The 15944-nt window shown below is 47.8% G+C and overlaps 1 protein-coding gene across 1 annotated transcript in view; it reads left to right on the forward strand.

The window, feature by feature from the left end:
• Positions 1 to 15944, forward strand: part of LOC144487303 (dynactin subunit 1-like) — a gene marked incomplete at its 3' end in the record, with an annotated part of 197364 nt that overhangs the window by 145217 nt on the left and 36203 nt on the right. The window contains exons 7-8 of the mRNA XM_078205383.1: positions 501 to 680; positions 7691 to 7888. Coding sequence (XP_078061509.1) covers positions 501 to 680; positions 7691 to 7888 — 378 coding nt within the window. The remainder of the gene's footprint in view (positions 1 to 500; positions 681 to 7690; positions 7889 to 15944) is intronic.

Genomic DNA, 15944 nt, shown 5'->3' on the forward strand with positions numbered 1-15944 from the left:
TTACACCAGTTACACCTTCTTCCAAATCATTTATACATATCACAAATAGCAGAGGTCCCAGTACAGAGCCCTGCGGAACACCACTGGTCACAGACCTCCAGCCGGAAAAAGACCCTTCGACCACTACCCTCTGTCTCCTATGGCCAAGCCAGTTCTCCACCCATCTAGCCACTTCTCCTTGTATCCCATGAGCCTTAACCTTCTTAACCAACCTGCCATGTGGGACTTTGTCAAATGCCTTACTGAAATCCATATAGACGACATCCACGGCCCTTCAGGAGCAATTCCGGGGCCATGGGGAAAGGACAGGAGAACTCCAAGAGTTGACCGAGTCTGTCTGTGTCGAGGGGACTCGTGTCCAATCTCGTTCCAATTGTTTTGATAATGTGGAGGTTACCGACCTGCGGTTGAGCCAGTGGGCAGCAACAGCAGAGTTAGAGGTTGGGAAGGTGGGAAAAGCGTGGTTTGTTTTGTCTTTAATGAGTGATTCCCTCTGACAGGTGTCCAGGTCTGCCACCTCAGCTTCAAGTGGGACATCAGCCACTCCGTCACCGTCTGCTGGTGAGAAGAGCAGCAGTGAGCCCAGTACTCCAGCACAGACTCCACTTGCTGCCCCTGTCATCCCCACACCAGCAACCGGGCTGCCATTGCCTCAGGCCCTTCCTCTGCTCTCTCCAAAGGTCAGTGAGGTTTCATTCAATGCCTTTCCAATAACAGTGCAGGTTCTCTCTGAGCTACACGTCAACCCCTGCAACAGGAACAGGTAACGCAACTGGGGCGGCACGCTGGCACTGCGGTGAGCACTGCTGCTGCTTCACAGTGTCAAGGACCCGGGTTCAATTCCGGCCTCGGCTCACTGTCTGTGTGGAGTCTGCACATTCTCCCCATTTCTGCGTGGGTTTCCTCCGGGCGCTCCGGTTTCCTCCCACACGCCAAAGATGTGCAGATTAGATTGATTGGCCGTGCCAAATTGACCCTAGTGTCAGGGGGATTAGCAGGGTAAATGTGTGGGGTTATGGGGATAGGGCCTGGGTGGGATTGTGATTGGTGCAGACTTCTGCAGTGTCGGGATTCTATGAAGTGACTACAAACAAATCCCATCACTGTGGAGTTTGCAACTATGACATATAAACAGGGTGAGGCCATTCTGCCCCTCATCGGGAGATTGTGGCAGATCGGCAACTGAAATTTAAAACAACCATTACCCCATATCCATCAATACTGTTGCCCATCCCTAGTTGCCCTTGGAGGGCAGTTGAGAGTCTTAGTGGCTCTGGAGTCACATGTAGGTCAGACCGGGTAAGGACGGCAGATTTCCTTCCTAAAGGATATTGGTGACCCAGATGGGTTTTTCCGACAATGGTTTGATTTGGGCTTCACTGTTCAGGCCGAGGACAGAATGTGATTGTGAAGCTGGATGGTGAATTGAAAAGGCCAGCACTCAGAAACCCCCTGGACTGCTGACCTGCATCTTCAGGTCATCAAAGAAATTGGAGATGGCAGATGCATATTGTAATATTCCCAGATTCTGGAAAGCTCCCGACAAATTGGAAAACTGCAAATGCAAGGCTATAATTTGAGAAAGGAGTAATACAAATATCAGACAACGATAGCCCATTTGGCCAAACATCTTATTACGGGGAATTGCTGGAATCTGTCGTCACCCTATCCTTAATTCTAGACAGTAGTAATTGCCCAGAAGCAGATGTTATGAGGGGGAGTGGATCCCCTCCCTGAGAGCTAACACCTGACCACTCAGAGAGGAGTCCCTCGCCTCATAATCTGTTAAAGTGAGTGTGAAGTGGGAGGACCTGCGCTTCAGCAACTTTGTGGTTAAATCAAAATAACTCCCTGACACTCTCTCGAAACCCAACAAATGACAAGTTATTTATCGAACGAACAGTGACCAGGTTAACTAAACTATTAACAAACTGAATTAAACACGATTCAAACGGAATGCTGTTACGATAAACACAATTCCCACTCATTAACAAGAATATAGAATTTTAGTCACTCTCTAAATTACAACCAGGCTTTGGTGTCTTCTGGAATATTCTGGGCCTTCTCTGTTGATTTTTCTGTCTGGAACTTCTGTCTTTCGTACCTTCGCTATCGAGATGGAGCTTTCACTAAGACGTGGATGAGGCTGTTACTCTGGCAGGTGGCAGTTGCTCTCTGCTTATTTTCCCACTGCCCTTTTCTTTTATATCTGTGATGACATATCAACAACGCCTACAACATGATTGGCCCCAGGTTGCCAAAGAACAAAGAACAATACAGCACAGGAACAGGCCCTTCGGCCCTCCAAGCCCGTGCCACTCCCTGGTCCAAACTAGACCATTCTTTTGTATCCTTCCATTCCCACTCCGCTCATATAGCTATCTAGATAAGTCTTAAACGTTCCCAGTGTGTCCGCCTCCACCACCTTGCCCTGCAGCGCATTCCAGGCCCCCACCACCCTCTGTGTAAAATACGTCCTTCTGATATCCGTGTTAAACCTCCCCCCCACCCCCCTCACCTTGAACCTATGACCCCTCGTGAACGTCACCACCGACCTGGGAAAAAGCTTCCCACCGTTCACCCTATCTATGCCTTTCATAATTTTATACACCTCTATTAGGTCACCCCTCATCCTCCGTCTTTCCAGTGAGAACAACCCCAGTTTACCCAATCTCTCCTCATAACTAAGCCCTTCCATACGAGGCAACATCCTGGTAAACCTCCTCTGCACTCTCTCTAAAGCCTCCACGTCCTTCTGGTAGTGTGGCGACCAGAACTGGGCGCAGTATTCCAAATGGGGCCGAACCAACGTTCTATACAACTGCAACATCAGACCCCAACTTTTATACTCTATGCCCCGTCCTATGAAGGCAAGCATGCCATATGCCTTCTTCAATACCTTCTCCACCTGTGACGTCACCTTCAAGGATCTGTGGACTTGCAGACCCAGGTCCCTCTGCGTCTCTACACCCTTTATGGTTCTGCCATTTATCGTATAGCTCCTCCCTACGTTAGTTCCACCAAAATGCATCACTTTGCATTTATCAGGATTGAACTCCATCTGCCATTTCTTTGCCCAAATTTCCAGCCTATCTATATCCTTCTGTAGCTTCTGACAATGCTCCTCACTACCTGCAAGTCCTGCCAATTTTGTGTCGTCCGCAAACCTACTGATCACCCCAGTTACACCTTCTTCCAGATCGTTTATATAAATCACAAACAGCAGAGGTCCCAATACAGAGCCCTGCGGAACACCACTAGTCACAGGCCTCCAGCTGGAAAAAGACCCTTCCACTACCACCCTCTGTCTTCTGTGACCAAGCCAGTTCTCCACCAATCTAGCCACCTCCCCCTTTATCCCATGAGATCCAACCTTTTTCACCAGCCTACCATGAGGGACTTTGTCAAACGCTTTACTAAAGTCCATATAGACGACATCCACGGCCCTTCCCTCGTCAAACATTCTGGTCACTTCTTCAAAAAACTCCACCAGGTTAGTGAGGCATGACCTCCCTCTCACAAAACCATGCTGACTATCGTTAATGAGTTTATTTCTTTCTAAGTGCGCATCCTATCTCTAAGAATCCTCTCCAACAACTTCCTGACCACGGACGTCAAGCTCACCGGCCTATAATTTCCCGGGTTATCCTTCCTACCCTTCTTAAATAACGGGACCACATTAGCTATCCTCCAATCCTCTGGGACCTCACCTGTGTCCAGTGACGAGACAAAGATTTGCGTCAGAGGCCCAACGATTTCATCTCTCGTCTCCCTGAGCAGCCTGGGATAGATTCCATCAGGCCCTGGGGATTTGTCAGTCTTTATATTCCCTAAAAAACCTAACACTTCCTCCCTTGTAATGGAGATTTTCTCCAACGGTTCAACACTCCCCTCCGAGACACTCCCAGTCAACACATCCCTCTCCTTTGTGAATACCGACGCAAAGTATTCATTTAGGATCTCCCCTACTTCTTTGGGCTCTCAGCATAATTCCCCACTTTTGTCCCTGAGAGGTCCGATTGTTTCCCTGACAACCCTTTTGTTCCTAACGTATGAATAAAATGCCTTGGGATTCTCCTTAATCCTGTCTGCCAAGGACATTTCGTGACCCTTTTTGCCCTTCTAATTCCTCTAAAGCCATCAAGTTGAAATCTAATAGGTTGCTGGTATCCAAGTATCTGATCAGTACCTGATTGAAATGGATTGGCTAAATTCAAAAAAATTCAAAAGCATGAAAGCCTGTTTCCAAGGCAACCCTGCTGCTTGGCCTTTGAAATAAATGTTTCAGTCTGTGTACTGGCACTATATGTACCTGTTTTTTGTTAACTCTCTAAGCACTGAAAAAACACCACCTTTTAAGGGGGACCATGCAATACTTCACCTCGGCTTTTTACAATTGTTTATAATTTTACAAACATCAAATTCTAACGTTCTACTTCAATCTACAATTACTCAACTCACCTTTGCAACGCAGCTGGTCGGCTAACTGGCCTACGGTTCCCTGGCTTTCCCCCATCAACATTCTTACAACAGGGGAGAATATGTACAATTTTCCAATCTGAGGTGAAGGTTACCAGTTGGTCGAATGTTAGAAGATTTTAATAATGAAGTTATGAAGATTATAGTTATGTCATCTACAATGTCCTCACCGACACAGGGATAGGAATCACCTGGCTCAATGAAGTTGACTCTCCTCAGTGCCATTCTTTTCTCTGCTAATGTTATTTTGCTGACATGAATTTTGATGATTCCGTTCAGTTCTCTCAATCCGGCGTGTGAGTCTCTTTCTCTCCTGTAAATACAGATGCAAGTCTGCCATTTCCTTAATTTCATTAACGCTATCACCACCATCAGTTTGCAACAGGTCCACGTTGCCCCTGACAACCTCTCTCTCCTAACATCATTGTATACTTTGTCTTGATTTCCTTTCATACTACCTTTTTGTAGCTCTTACTATCTCTGTTGTCACCTTTTGCTGTTCTTTGTATCTGTGATACTTCACAATCTGTTTTTCTCTGTGTTTTTGCGTGCTTTCTCTTGTAGTTTTATTACTGGAAGGAAAGACCGCAGCGAGGCTTTACTTCCCCCTTGGCCGGGGTTTGACCAATAAGAGCTGATTTGCATCCTTTCCTCCTGCGGTATGTAGTCTCACAACACCAGGTTAAAGTCCAAAGGGTTTATTTGGTAGCACGAGCTTTCGGAGCGTTGCCCCTACACTCACCTGATGAAGGAGCAGTGCTCCGAAAGCTTGTGCTACCAAATAAACCTGTTGGACTTTAACCTAGTGTTGTAAGACTTCTTACTGAGCCCACCCCAGTCTAACACCGGCATCTCCACATCATCCTGCAGTATAAATTGTTGTGCCAGTTTGAAATTTGGCATTCTTGTGTTTTTCCTGATTAATGGAACTGAAGGGGCAGCATAGAACCATAGAAAATTACAGCTCAGAAACAGGCCTTTTGGCCCTTCTTGTCTGTGCCGAACCATTTTTTGCCTAGTCCCACTGACCTGCACTTGGACCATATCCCTCCACACCCCTCTCATCCATGAACCCGTCCAAGTTTTTCTTAAATGTTAAAAGTGACCCCGCATTTACCACTTTATCCGACAGCTCATTCCACACTCCCACCACTCTCTGCGTGAAGAAGCCCCCCCTAATATTCCCTTTAAACTTTTCTCCTTTCACCCTTAACCCATGCCCTCTGGTTTTTTTCTCCCCGAGCCTCAGCGGAAAAAGCCTGCTTGCATTCACTCTATCTATACCCATCAAAATCTTATACACCTCTCTCAAATCTCCCCTCAATCTTCTACGCTCCAGGGAATAAAGTCCCAACCTATTCAATCTCTCTCTGTAACTCAGCTTCTCAAGTCCCGGCAACATCCTTGTGAACCTTCTCTGCACTCTTTCAATCTTATTTACATCCTTCCTGTAACTAGGTGACCAAAACTGCACACAATACTCCAAATTCGGCCTCACCAATGCCTTATATAACCTTACCATAACACTCCAACTTTTATACTCGATACTCCGATTTATAAAGGCCAATGTACCAAAGGCACTCTTTATGACCCTATCCACCTGTGACGTCACTTTTAGGGAATTCTGTACCTGTATTCCCAGATCCCTCTGTTCAACTGCACTCTTCAGAGTCCTCCCATTTACCCTGTACGTTCTTCTTTGATTTGTCCTTCCAAAGTGCAATATCTCACACTTGTCTGCGTTAAATTCCATTTGCCATTTTTCAGCCCATTTTTCTAGTTGGTCCAAATCCCTCTGCAAGCTTTGAAAACCTTCCTCACTGTCCACTACACCTCCAATCTTTGTATCATCAGCAAACTTGCTGATCCAATTGACCACATTATCATCCAGATCATTGATATAGATGACAAACAACAATGGACCCAACACCGATCCCTGCGGCACACCACGAGTCACAGGCCTCCACTCAGAGAAGCAATCCTCCACTACCACTCTCTGGCTTCTTCCATTGAGCCAGTGTCTTATCCAATTTACTACCTCCCCATGTATACCTAGCGACTGAACCTTCCTAACTAACCTCCCATGAGGGACCTTGTCAAAGGCCTTGCTGAAATCCAGGTAGACAACATCCACCGCCTTCCCTTCATCCACTTTCCTGGTAACCTCCTCGAAAAACTCTAATAGATTGGTCAAACATGACCTACCACACACAAAGCCATGTTGACTCTCCCTAATAAGTCCCTGTCTATCCAAATATTTGTAGATCCTATCCCATATCACACCTTCCAATAACTTGCCCACCACCGACGTCAAACTTACTGGCCGATAATTTTCCGGATTTCTTTTGGAACCTTTTTTAAACAACGGAACAACATGAGCCACCCTCCAATCATCCGGCACCTGCCCCGTGAATACTGACATTTTAAATATGTCTGCCAGGGCCCCTGCAAGTTCAACACTAGCTTCCCTCAAGGTCCGTGTGAAAACCCTGTCCGGTCCTGGGGATTTATCCACTCTGATTTGCCTCAAGACAGCGAGCACCTCCTCCCCTTTAATCTGTAAAGCTTCCATGGCCTCCCTACCTGTTTGCCCTATTTCCGTAGACTCCATGCCCCTTCAGTTCCATTTTAGTGTTCTGCTGTCTCCAATCTCTTAACTCATCCATGGCAGTCTCAGGGAAATGGACATTTTTGCCCCACGTTAAGTCCTTTTTTTAAATACTCATCTGCTTTCACTTTTCACCTGAACAGATTTGTCCCGTTTACTGTCTCACCCCAGTGGAGTTGGCCTTACTCCAAGTCTAGAATCTTAGTATCTTCTTCAGCTTTCAATCACGATATTGTAATAGTGTTACTGTTAGATAAATACTGATGTGCTGTTACTAAATCTGACTCGTTAGTCAATACGATGTGTAATATGCCAGATCTCCTTGTTGCTGAAAGCTATTCCAGACACACTGGAAGATTTATGGCATTTCTGAATGGAGCAGGTCGAATTACCCCAATCTATATGAAAGTTAAAACCATTCTGCCTCTGCTGGCCTAGTCTCTGCATTTATACAGCCTGGACAGTGGGGTTTGAATACAAATCCAACCCAGAAACTCTCCACTGCCTGCAAGAGTCCAAGATTTGATCGCTGAATGCTTCTCTTTGGGATAGAGCTGGAGTTGTGTCCAGGGATGAGTAAACATTTTTCCATGGTGTTTGTAGGAGGAGGAGAATCTTCGAGCCCAGGTGAAGGATCTTGAAGAGAAACTGGAGACGTTAAAAATGAAGAGGAATGAAGACCGAATCAAGCTGAAGGAGCTGGAGAAATTCCGAATTCAATTTGAGCAACTGCAGGAATGGAAGCAGAAGATGCAGGAACAGCAGAACGAGCTGCAGCGGCAACTCAAAGAGGCCAAAAAGGTTTGTGCTTCTCGCGTTATTAACACACCTTCTCGAGTTTCTCCTTCTCATGGTTTGCACTCAGTTCAGTGGCTGTGAGCACGGTAAAGGGACCCACAGGCTGCTCCGCATTCAACACTTTCAGCATTGATTCAGCTAAATCGCACAACGGCAGGACATTCCTTTGCTTAATTACTGGGGGCTGTATATGGACTGTGTTTAATTACTGGGGGCTGTATATGGACTGTGTTTAATTACTGGGGGCTGTATATGGACTGTTTAATTACTGGGGGCTGTATATGGACTGTGTTTAATTACTGGGGGCTGTATATGGACTGTGTTTAATTACTGGGGGCTGTGTATGGACTGTGTTTAATTACTGGGGGCTGTATATGGGCTGTGTTTAATTACTGGGGGCTGTATATGGACTGTGTTTAATTACTGGGGGCTGTATATGGACTGTGTTTAATTACTGGGGGCTGTATATGGACTGTGTTTAATTACTGGGGGCTGTATATGGACTGTTTAATTACTGGGGGCAGTATATGGACTGTGTTTAATTACGGGGGGCTGTATATGGACTGTGTTTAATTACTAGGGGCTGTATATGGACTGTGTTTAATTACTGGGGGCTGTATATGGACTGTGTTTAATTACTGGGGGCTGTATATGGACTGTGTTTAATTACTGGGGGCTGTATATGGACTGTTTAATTACTGGGGGCAGTATATGGACTGTGTTTAATTACGGGGGGCTGTATATGGACTGTGTTTAATTACGAGGGGCTGTATATGGATTGTGTTAATTACAGGGGGCTGTATATGGACTGTGTTTAATTACGGGGGTTGTATTTGGGCTGTGTTTAATTACAGGGGGCTGTATATGGACTGTGTTTAATTACGGGGGGTTGTATTTGGGCTGTGTTTAATTACGGCAGCTGTATATGGGCTGTGCTTAATTACTGGGGGCTGTACATGGAGAAGGTGGTGAAGAAGGCATATGGTATGCTTGCCTTTATATGTATATTGCCTTTTTGAGGAAGTGACAAAAACGGTTGATGAAGGAAGGGCCGTGGATGTCGTCTATATGGATTTCAGTAAGGCATTTGACAAAGTCCCACATGGCAGGTTGGTTAAGAAGGTTAAGGCTCATGGGATACAAGGAGAGGTGGCTAGATGGGTGGAGAACTGGCTTGGCCATAGGAGACAGAGGGTAGTGGTCGAAGGGTCTTTTTCCGGCTGGAGGTCTGTGACCAGTGGTGTTCCGCAGGGCTCTGTACTAGGACCTCTGCTATTTGTGATATATATAAATGATTTGGAAGAAGGTGTAACTGGTGTAATCAGCAAGTTTGCGGATGACACGAAGATGGCTGGACTTGCGAATAGCGAAGAGCATTGTCGGGCAATACAGCAGGATATAGATAGGCTGGAAAATTGGGCGGAGAGGTGGCAGATGGAGTTTAATCCGGATAAATGCGAAGTGATGCATTTTGGAAGAAATAATGTAGGGAGGAGTTATACAATAAATGGCAGAGTCATCAGGAGTATAGAAACACAAAGGGACCAAGGTGTGCAAGTCCACAAATCCTTGAAGGTGGCAACACAGGTGGAGAAGGTGGTGAAGAAGGCATATGGTATGCTTGCCTTTGTAGGACGGGGTATAGAGTATAAAAGCTGGAGTCTGATGATGCAGCTGTATAGAACGCTGGTTAGGCCACATTTGGAATACTCCGTCCAGTTCTGGTCGCCGCACTACCAGAAGGACGTGGAGGCGTTAGAGAGAGTGCAGAGAAGGTTTACCAGGATGTTGCCTGGTATGGAGGGTCTTAGCTATGAGGAGAGATTGGGTAAACTGGTGTTGTTCTCCCTGGAAAGACGGAGAATGAGGGGAGATCTAATAGAGGTGTACAAGATTATGAAGGGTATAGATAGGGTGAACAGTGGGAAGCTTTTTCCCAGGTCGGAGGTGACGATCATGAGGGGTCACGGGCTCAAGGTGAGAGGGGCGAGGTATAACTCAGATATCAGAGGGACGTTTTTTACACAGAGGGTGGTGGGGGCCTGGAATGCGCTGCCAAGTAGGGTGGTGGAGGCAGGCACGCTGGCATCGTTTAAGACTTACCTGGATAGTCACATGAGCAGCCTGGGAATGGAGGGATACAAACGATTGGTCTAGTTGGACCAAGGAGCGGCACAGGCTTGGAGGGCTGAAGGGCCTGTTTCCTGTGCTGTACTGTTCTTTGTTCTTTGTTCTTTGACTGTGTTTAATTACGGGGGACTGTATATGGACTGTGTTTAATTACAGGGGGTTGTATTTGGGCCGTGTTTAATTACGGGGCTGTATATGGGCTGTGCTTAATTATTGGGGCTGTATATGGACTATGTTTAATTACTGGGGGCTGTATATGGGCTGTGTTTAATTACTGGGGGCTGTATATGGGCTTTGTTTAATTACTGGGGGCTGTATATGGGCTGTGTTTAATTACTGGGGGCTGTATATGGGCTGTGTTTAATTACTGGGGGCTGTATATGGGCTGTGTTTAATTACTGGGGGCTGTATATGGGCTGTGTTTAATTACTGGGGGCTGTATATGGGCTGTGTTTAATTACTGGGGGCTGTATATGGGCTGTGTTTAATTACTGGGGGCTGTATATGGGCTGTGTTTAATTGCTGGTGGCTGTATATGGACTGTGTTTAATTACTGGGGTCAGTGTGCGAACTGTATTTAGTGAATGGGGTCGGTAAGCGACTATTTAATCATGAGGTCAGTATGCAGACTGTGTTAATTATTGGGGTCAGTATGCAGACTGTGTTAATTATTGGGGTCAGTATGCAGAGGAACTTGATGGATTGAGTTATAAGGAGAGGCTGAATAGACTGGGACTTTTCTCTCTGGAGCGTAGGAGGCTGAGGGGTGACCTTATAGAGGTCTATAAAATAATGAGGGGCATAGATCAGCTAGATAGTCAATATCTTTTCCCAAAGGTAGGGGAGTCTAAAACTAGAGGGCATAGGTTTAAGGTGAGAGGGGAGAGATACAAAAGTGTCCAGAGGGGCAATTTTTTCACACAGAGGGTGGTGAGTGTCTGGAACAAGCTGCCAGAGGTAGTAGTAGAGACGGGTACAATTTTATCTTTTAAAAAGCATTTAGATAGTTACATGGATACGATGGGTATAGAGGGATATGGGCCAAATGCGGGCAATTGGGATTAGTTTAGGGGTTAAAAAAAGGGCAGCATGGACCAGTTGGGCCGAAGGGCCTGTTTCCATGCTGTAAACCTCTATGACTCTATAACCAGATGCAATAACCAGGGAGAAGGTATTGAATAAACTAATGGTATTAAAGGCCAATAAGTCTGGGAGGCTAGGGAAGAAATTGTGGGTCCCCTAGCCGAGATATTTGAATCATCGATAGTCACGGGTGAGGTGCCTGAAGATTGGAGAGTGGCAAATGTTGTGCCTTTGTTTAAAAAGGGCTGCAGGGAAAAGCCTGGGAACTGCAGGCCAGTGAGCCTCACATCTGTGGTGGGTAAGTTGTTGGAAGGTATTTTGAGAGACAGGATCTAGAGGTATTTAGAGATGCAAGGACTGATTAGGGACAGTCAGCATGGCTTTGTGAGTGGAAAATCATGTCTCACAAATTTGGTTGTGTTTTTTGAAGGGGTAACCAAGAAGGTAGATGAGGGCAGTGCAGTTGATGTTGTCTACATGGACTTTAGCAAGGCCTTTGACAAGGTGCCGCATGGTAGGTTGTTGTATAAAGTTAAATCTCACAGGATCCAGGGTGAGGTATCTAAATGGATACAGAATTGGCTTCTTGACGGAATAAGAGTTTTAACAACACCAGGTTAAAGTCCAACAGGTTTATTTGGTAGCAAATACCATTAGCTTTCGGAGCGCTGCTCCTTCGTCAGATGGAGTGGAAATGTCATAATCTGACGAAGGAGCAGCGCTCCGAAAGCTAATGGTATTTGCTACCAAATAAACCTGTTGGACTTTAACCTGGTGTTGTTAAAACTCTTACTGTGTTTACCCCAGTCCAACGCCCGCATCTCCACATCATTCTTGACAGAAGCCAGAGGGTGGTTGTAGAGGGTTGTTTTTCAAACTGGAGGCCTGTGACCAGCGGTGTGCCTCAGAGATCAAAGGACAAAGAACAGTACAGCACAGAAAACAGGCCCTTCGGCCCTCCAAGCCTGTGCCGCTCCTTGGTCCAACTAGACCAATCGTTTGTATCCCTCCATTCCCAGGCTGCTCATGTGACTATCCAGGTAAGTCTTAAACGATGTCAGCGTGCCTACCTCCACCACCCTACTTGGCAGCGCATTCCAGGCCCCCACCACCCTCTGTGTAAAAAACGTCCCTCTGATATCTGAGTTATACTTCGCCCCTCTCAGCTTGAGCCCGTGACCCCTCGTGATCGTCACCTCCGACCTGGGAAAAAGCTTCCCACTGTTCACCCTATCTATACCCTTCATAATCTTGTATACCTCAATTAGATCTCCCCTCATTCTCCGTCTTTCCAAGGAGAACAACCCCAGTCTACCCAATCTCTCCTCATAGCTAAGACCCTCCATACCAGGCAACATCCTGGTAAACCTTCTCTGCACTCTCTCCAATGCCTCCACGTCCTTCTGGTAGTGCAGCGACCAGAACTGGACGCAGTACTCCAAATGTGGCCTAACCAGCGTTCTATACAGCTGCATCATCAGACTCCAGCTTTTATACTCTATCAGTGCTGGGCCCACTGTTATTTGTCATTTATATTAATGATTTGGATGAGAATATAGGGGGCATAGTTAGTAAGTTTGCCGGTGACACCAAGATTGGTGGCATAGTGGACAGTGAAGAAAGTTATCTCCAATTGCAATGGGATCTTGACCAATTGGGCCAGTGGGCTGACGAATGGCAGATGGAGTTTAATTTAGACAAATGTGAGGTGATGCATTTTGGTAGATTGAACCAGGGCAGGACTTACTCAGTTAATGGTAGGGCGTTGGGGAGAGTTACAAAACAAAGATATCTAGGGGTACATGTTCCTAGCTCCTTGAAAGTGGAGTCACAGGTGGACAGAGTGGTGAAGCAGGCATTCGGCATGCTTGGTTTCATCGGTCAGAACATTGAATCCAGGAGTTGGGACGTCTTGTTGACGTTATACAAGACATTGATAAGGCCACACTTGGAATACTGTGTGCAATTCTGGTCACCCTATTACAGAAAGGATATTGTGAAACTAGAAAGAGTGCAGAAAAGATTTACTAGGATGCTACCGGGACTTGATGGATTGAGTTATAAGGAGAGACTGAATAGACTGGGACTTTTCTCTCTGGAGTGTAGGAGGCTGAGGGGTGACCTTATAGAGGTCTATAAAATAATGAGGGGCATAGACAAGGTAGATAGTCAATATCTTTTCCCAAAGGTAGGGGAGTCTAAAACTAGAGGGCATAGGTTTAAGCTGAGAGGGGAGAGATACAAAAGTGTCCAGAGGGGCAATTTTTTCACAGAGGGTGGTGAGTGTCTGGAACAAGCTGCCAGAGGTATTAGTAGAGGCGGGTACAATTTTATCTTTTAAAAAGCATTTAGACAGTTACATGGGTACGATGGGTATAGAGGGATATGGGCCAAATGCGGGCAATTGGGATTAGTTTACGGGTTTTTTTTTTAAAAAAAGGGCGGCATGGGCAAGTTGGGCCGAAGGGCCTGTTTCCATGCTGTAAACCTCGATGACTGTATGACTAAGTCTCCGGAACCTGATGGCCTGCACCCGAGGGTAATAAAGGAACTGGCAGCAGAGATAATGGATACATTGGTTGTGATATTTCAAAATTCCTTGGATTCTCGTAAGGTCCTGGTGGATTGGGAATACGTCAATGAGACGGCGCGATTCAAAAAGAGAGAGAGGCAAAAAGTAGGAAACTATAGGCTGGTTAGCTTGACCTCTGTGCGGGGAAGTTTCTGGAATCAACCATTAAGGAGGAGATGAATGAGCATTTAGAAAGACAAAGCTGAATCCGCCATTGTCAGCCTGGGAAGGTAATGCTTGAGAAACTTGCTGGAGTTCATTGAGGACATAACCAGCAAGGTGGATAGTGGGGACCCTGTGGATGTGCGAGATCTCAACTTCCAGAAGGCGTTTGACAAAGTGTCACACAACAGACTGATCCAGAAGGTGAGGTCGCAGGGGATTGGGTGCAGAGTACTGGATGGGAATGAGGATTGGCTGACTGATAGAAGGCAGAGGGTTGGGATAAATGGGTCCTTCGCTGGGTGGTGAAATGTAACTAGCGGGGGTGCTACAGGGGTCAGTCCCCAGACCCGGTGAAATGTAACTAGCGGGGGTGCTACAGGGGTCAATCCCCAGACCCGGTGAAATGTAACTAGCGGGGGTGTCACAGGGGTCAGTCCCCAGACCCGGTGAAATGTAACTAGCGGGGGTGCTACAGGGGTCAGTCCCCAGACCCGGTGAAATGTAACTAGCGGGGGTGCTACAGGGGTCAGTCCCCAGACCCGGTGAAATGTAACTAGCGGGGGTGTCACAGGGGTCAGTCTCCAGACCCGGTGAAATGTAACTAGCGGGGGTGCTACAGGGGTCAGTCCCCAGACCCGGTGAAATGTAACTAGCGGGGGTGCTACAGGGGTCAGTCCCCAGACCCGGTGAACTGTAACTAGCGGGGGTGTCGCAGGGGTCAGTCCCCAGACCCGGTGAAATGTAACTAGCGGGGGTGCTACAGGGGTCAGTCCCCAGACCCGGTGAAATGTAACTAGCGGGGGTGTCACAGGGGTCAGTCCCCAGACCCGGTGAAATGTAACTAGCGGGGGTGTCGCAGGGGTCAGTCCCCAGACCCGGTGAAATGTAACTAGCGGGGGTGCTACAGGGGTCAGTCTCCAGACCCGGTGAAATGTAACTAGCGGGGGTGTCGCAGGGGTCAGTCCCCAGACCCGGTGAAATGTAACTAGCGGGGGTGTCGCAGGGGTCAGTCCCCAGACCCGGTGAAATGTAACTAGCGGGGGTGTCACAGGGGTCAGTCCCCAGACCCGGTGAAATGTAACTAGCGGGGGTGCTACAGGGGTCAGTCCCCAGACCCGGTGAAATGTAACTAGCGGGGGTGCTACAGGGGTCAGTCCCCAGACCCGGTGAAATGTAACTAGCGGGGGTGCTACAGGGGTCAGTCCCCAGACCCGGTGAAATGTAACTAGCGGGGGTGCTACAGGGGTCAGTCCCCAGACCCGGTGAAATGTAACTAGCGGGGGTGCTACAGGGGTCAGTCCCCAGACCCGGTGAAATGTAACTAGCGGGGGTGCTACAGGGGTCAGTCCCCAGACCCGGTGAAATGTAACTAGCGGGGGTGTCACAGGGGTCAGTCCCCAGACCCGGTGAAATGTAACTAGCGGGGGTGCTACAGGGGTCAGTCCCCAGACCCGGTGAAATGTAACTAGCGGGGGTGCTACAGGGGTCAGTCCCCAGACCCGGTGAAATGTAACTAGCGGGGGTGCTACAGGGGTCAGTCCCCAGACCCGGTGAAATGTAACTAGCGGGGGTGCTACAGGGGTCAGTCCCCAGACCCGGTGAAATGTAACTAGCGGGGGTGTCGCAGGGGTCAGTCCCCAGACCCGGTGAAATGTAACTAGCGGGGGTGCTACAGGGGTCAGTCCCCAGACCCGGTGAAATGTAACTAGCGGGGGTGCTACAGGGGTCAGTCCCCAGACCCGGTGAAATGTAACTAGCGGGGGTGCTACAGGGGTCAGTCCCCAGACCCGGTGAAATGTAACTAGCGGGGGTGTCACAGGGGTCAGTCCCCAGACCCGGTGAAATGTAACTAGCGGGGGTGTCACAGGGGTCAGTCCCCAGACCCGGTGAAATGTAACTAGCGGGGGTGCTACAGGGGTCAGTCCCCAGACCCGGTGAAATGTAACTAGCGGGGGTGCTACAGGGGTCAGTCCCCAGACCCGGTGAAATGTAACTAGCGGGGGTGTCACAGGGGTCAGTCCCCAGACCCGGTGAAATGTAACTAGCGGGGGTGTCACAGGGGTCAGTCCCCAGACCCGGTGAAATGTAACTAGCGGGGGTGTCACAGGG

The sequence above is a fragment of the Mustelus asterias genome, unplaced genomic scaffold (genome assembly GCF_964213995.1).
Source record: "Mustelus asterias unplaced genomic scaffold, sMusAst1.hap1.1 HAP1_SCAFFOLD_722, whole genome shotgun sequence".
NCBI classification, from domain to species: domain Eukaryota; kingdom Metazoa; phylum Chordata; class Chondrichthyes; order Carcharhiniformes; family Triakidae; genus Mustelus; species Mustelus asterias.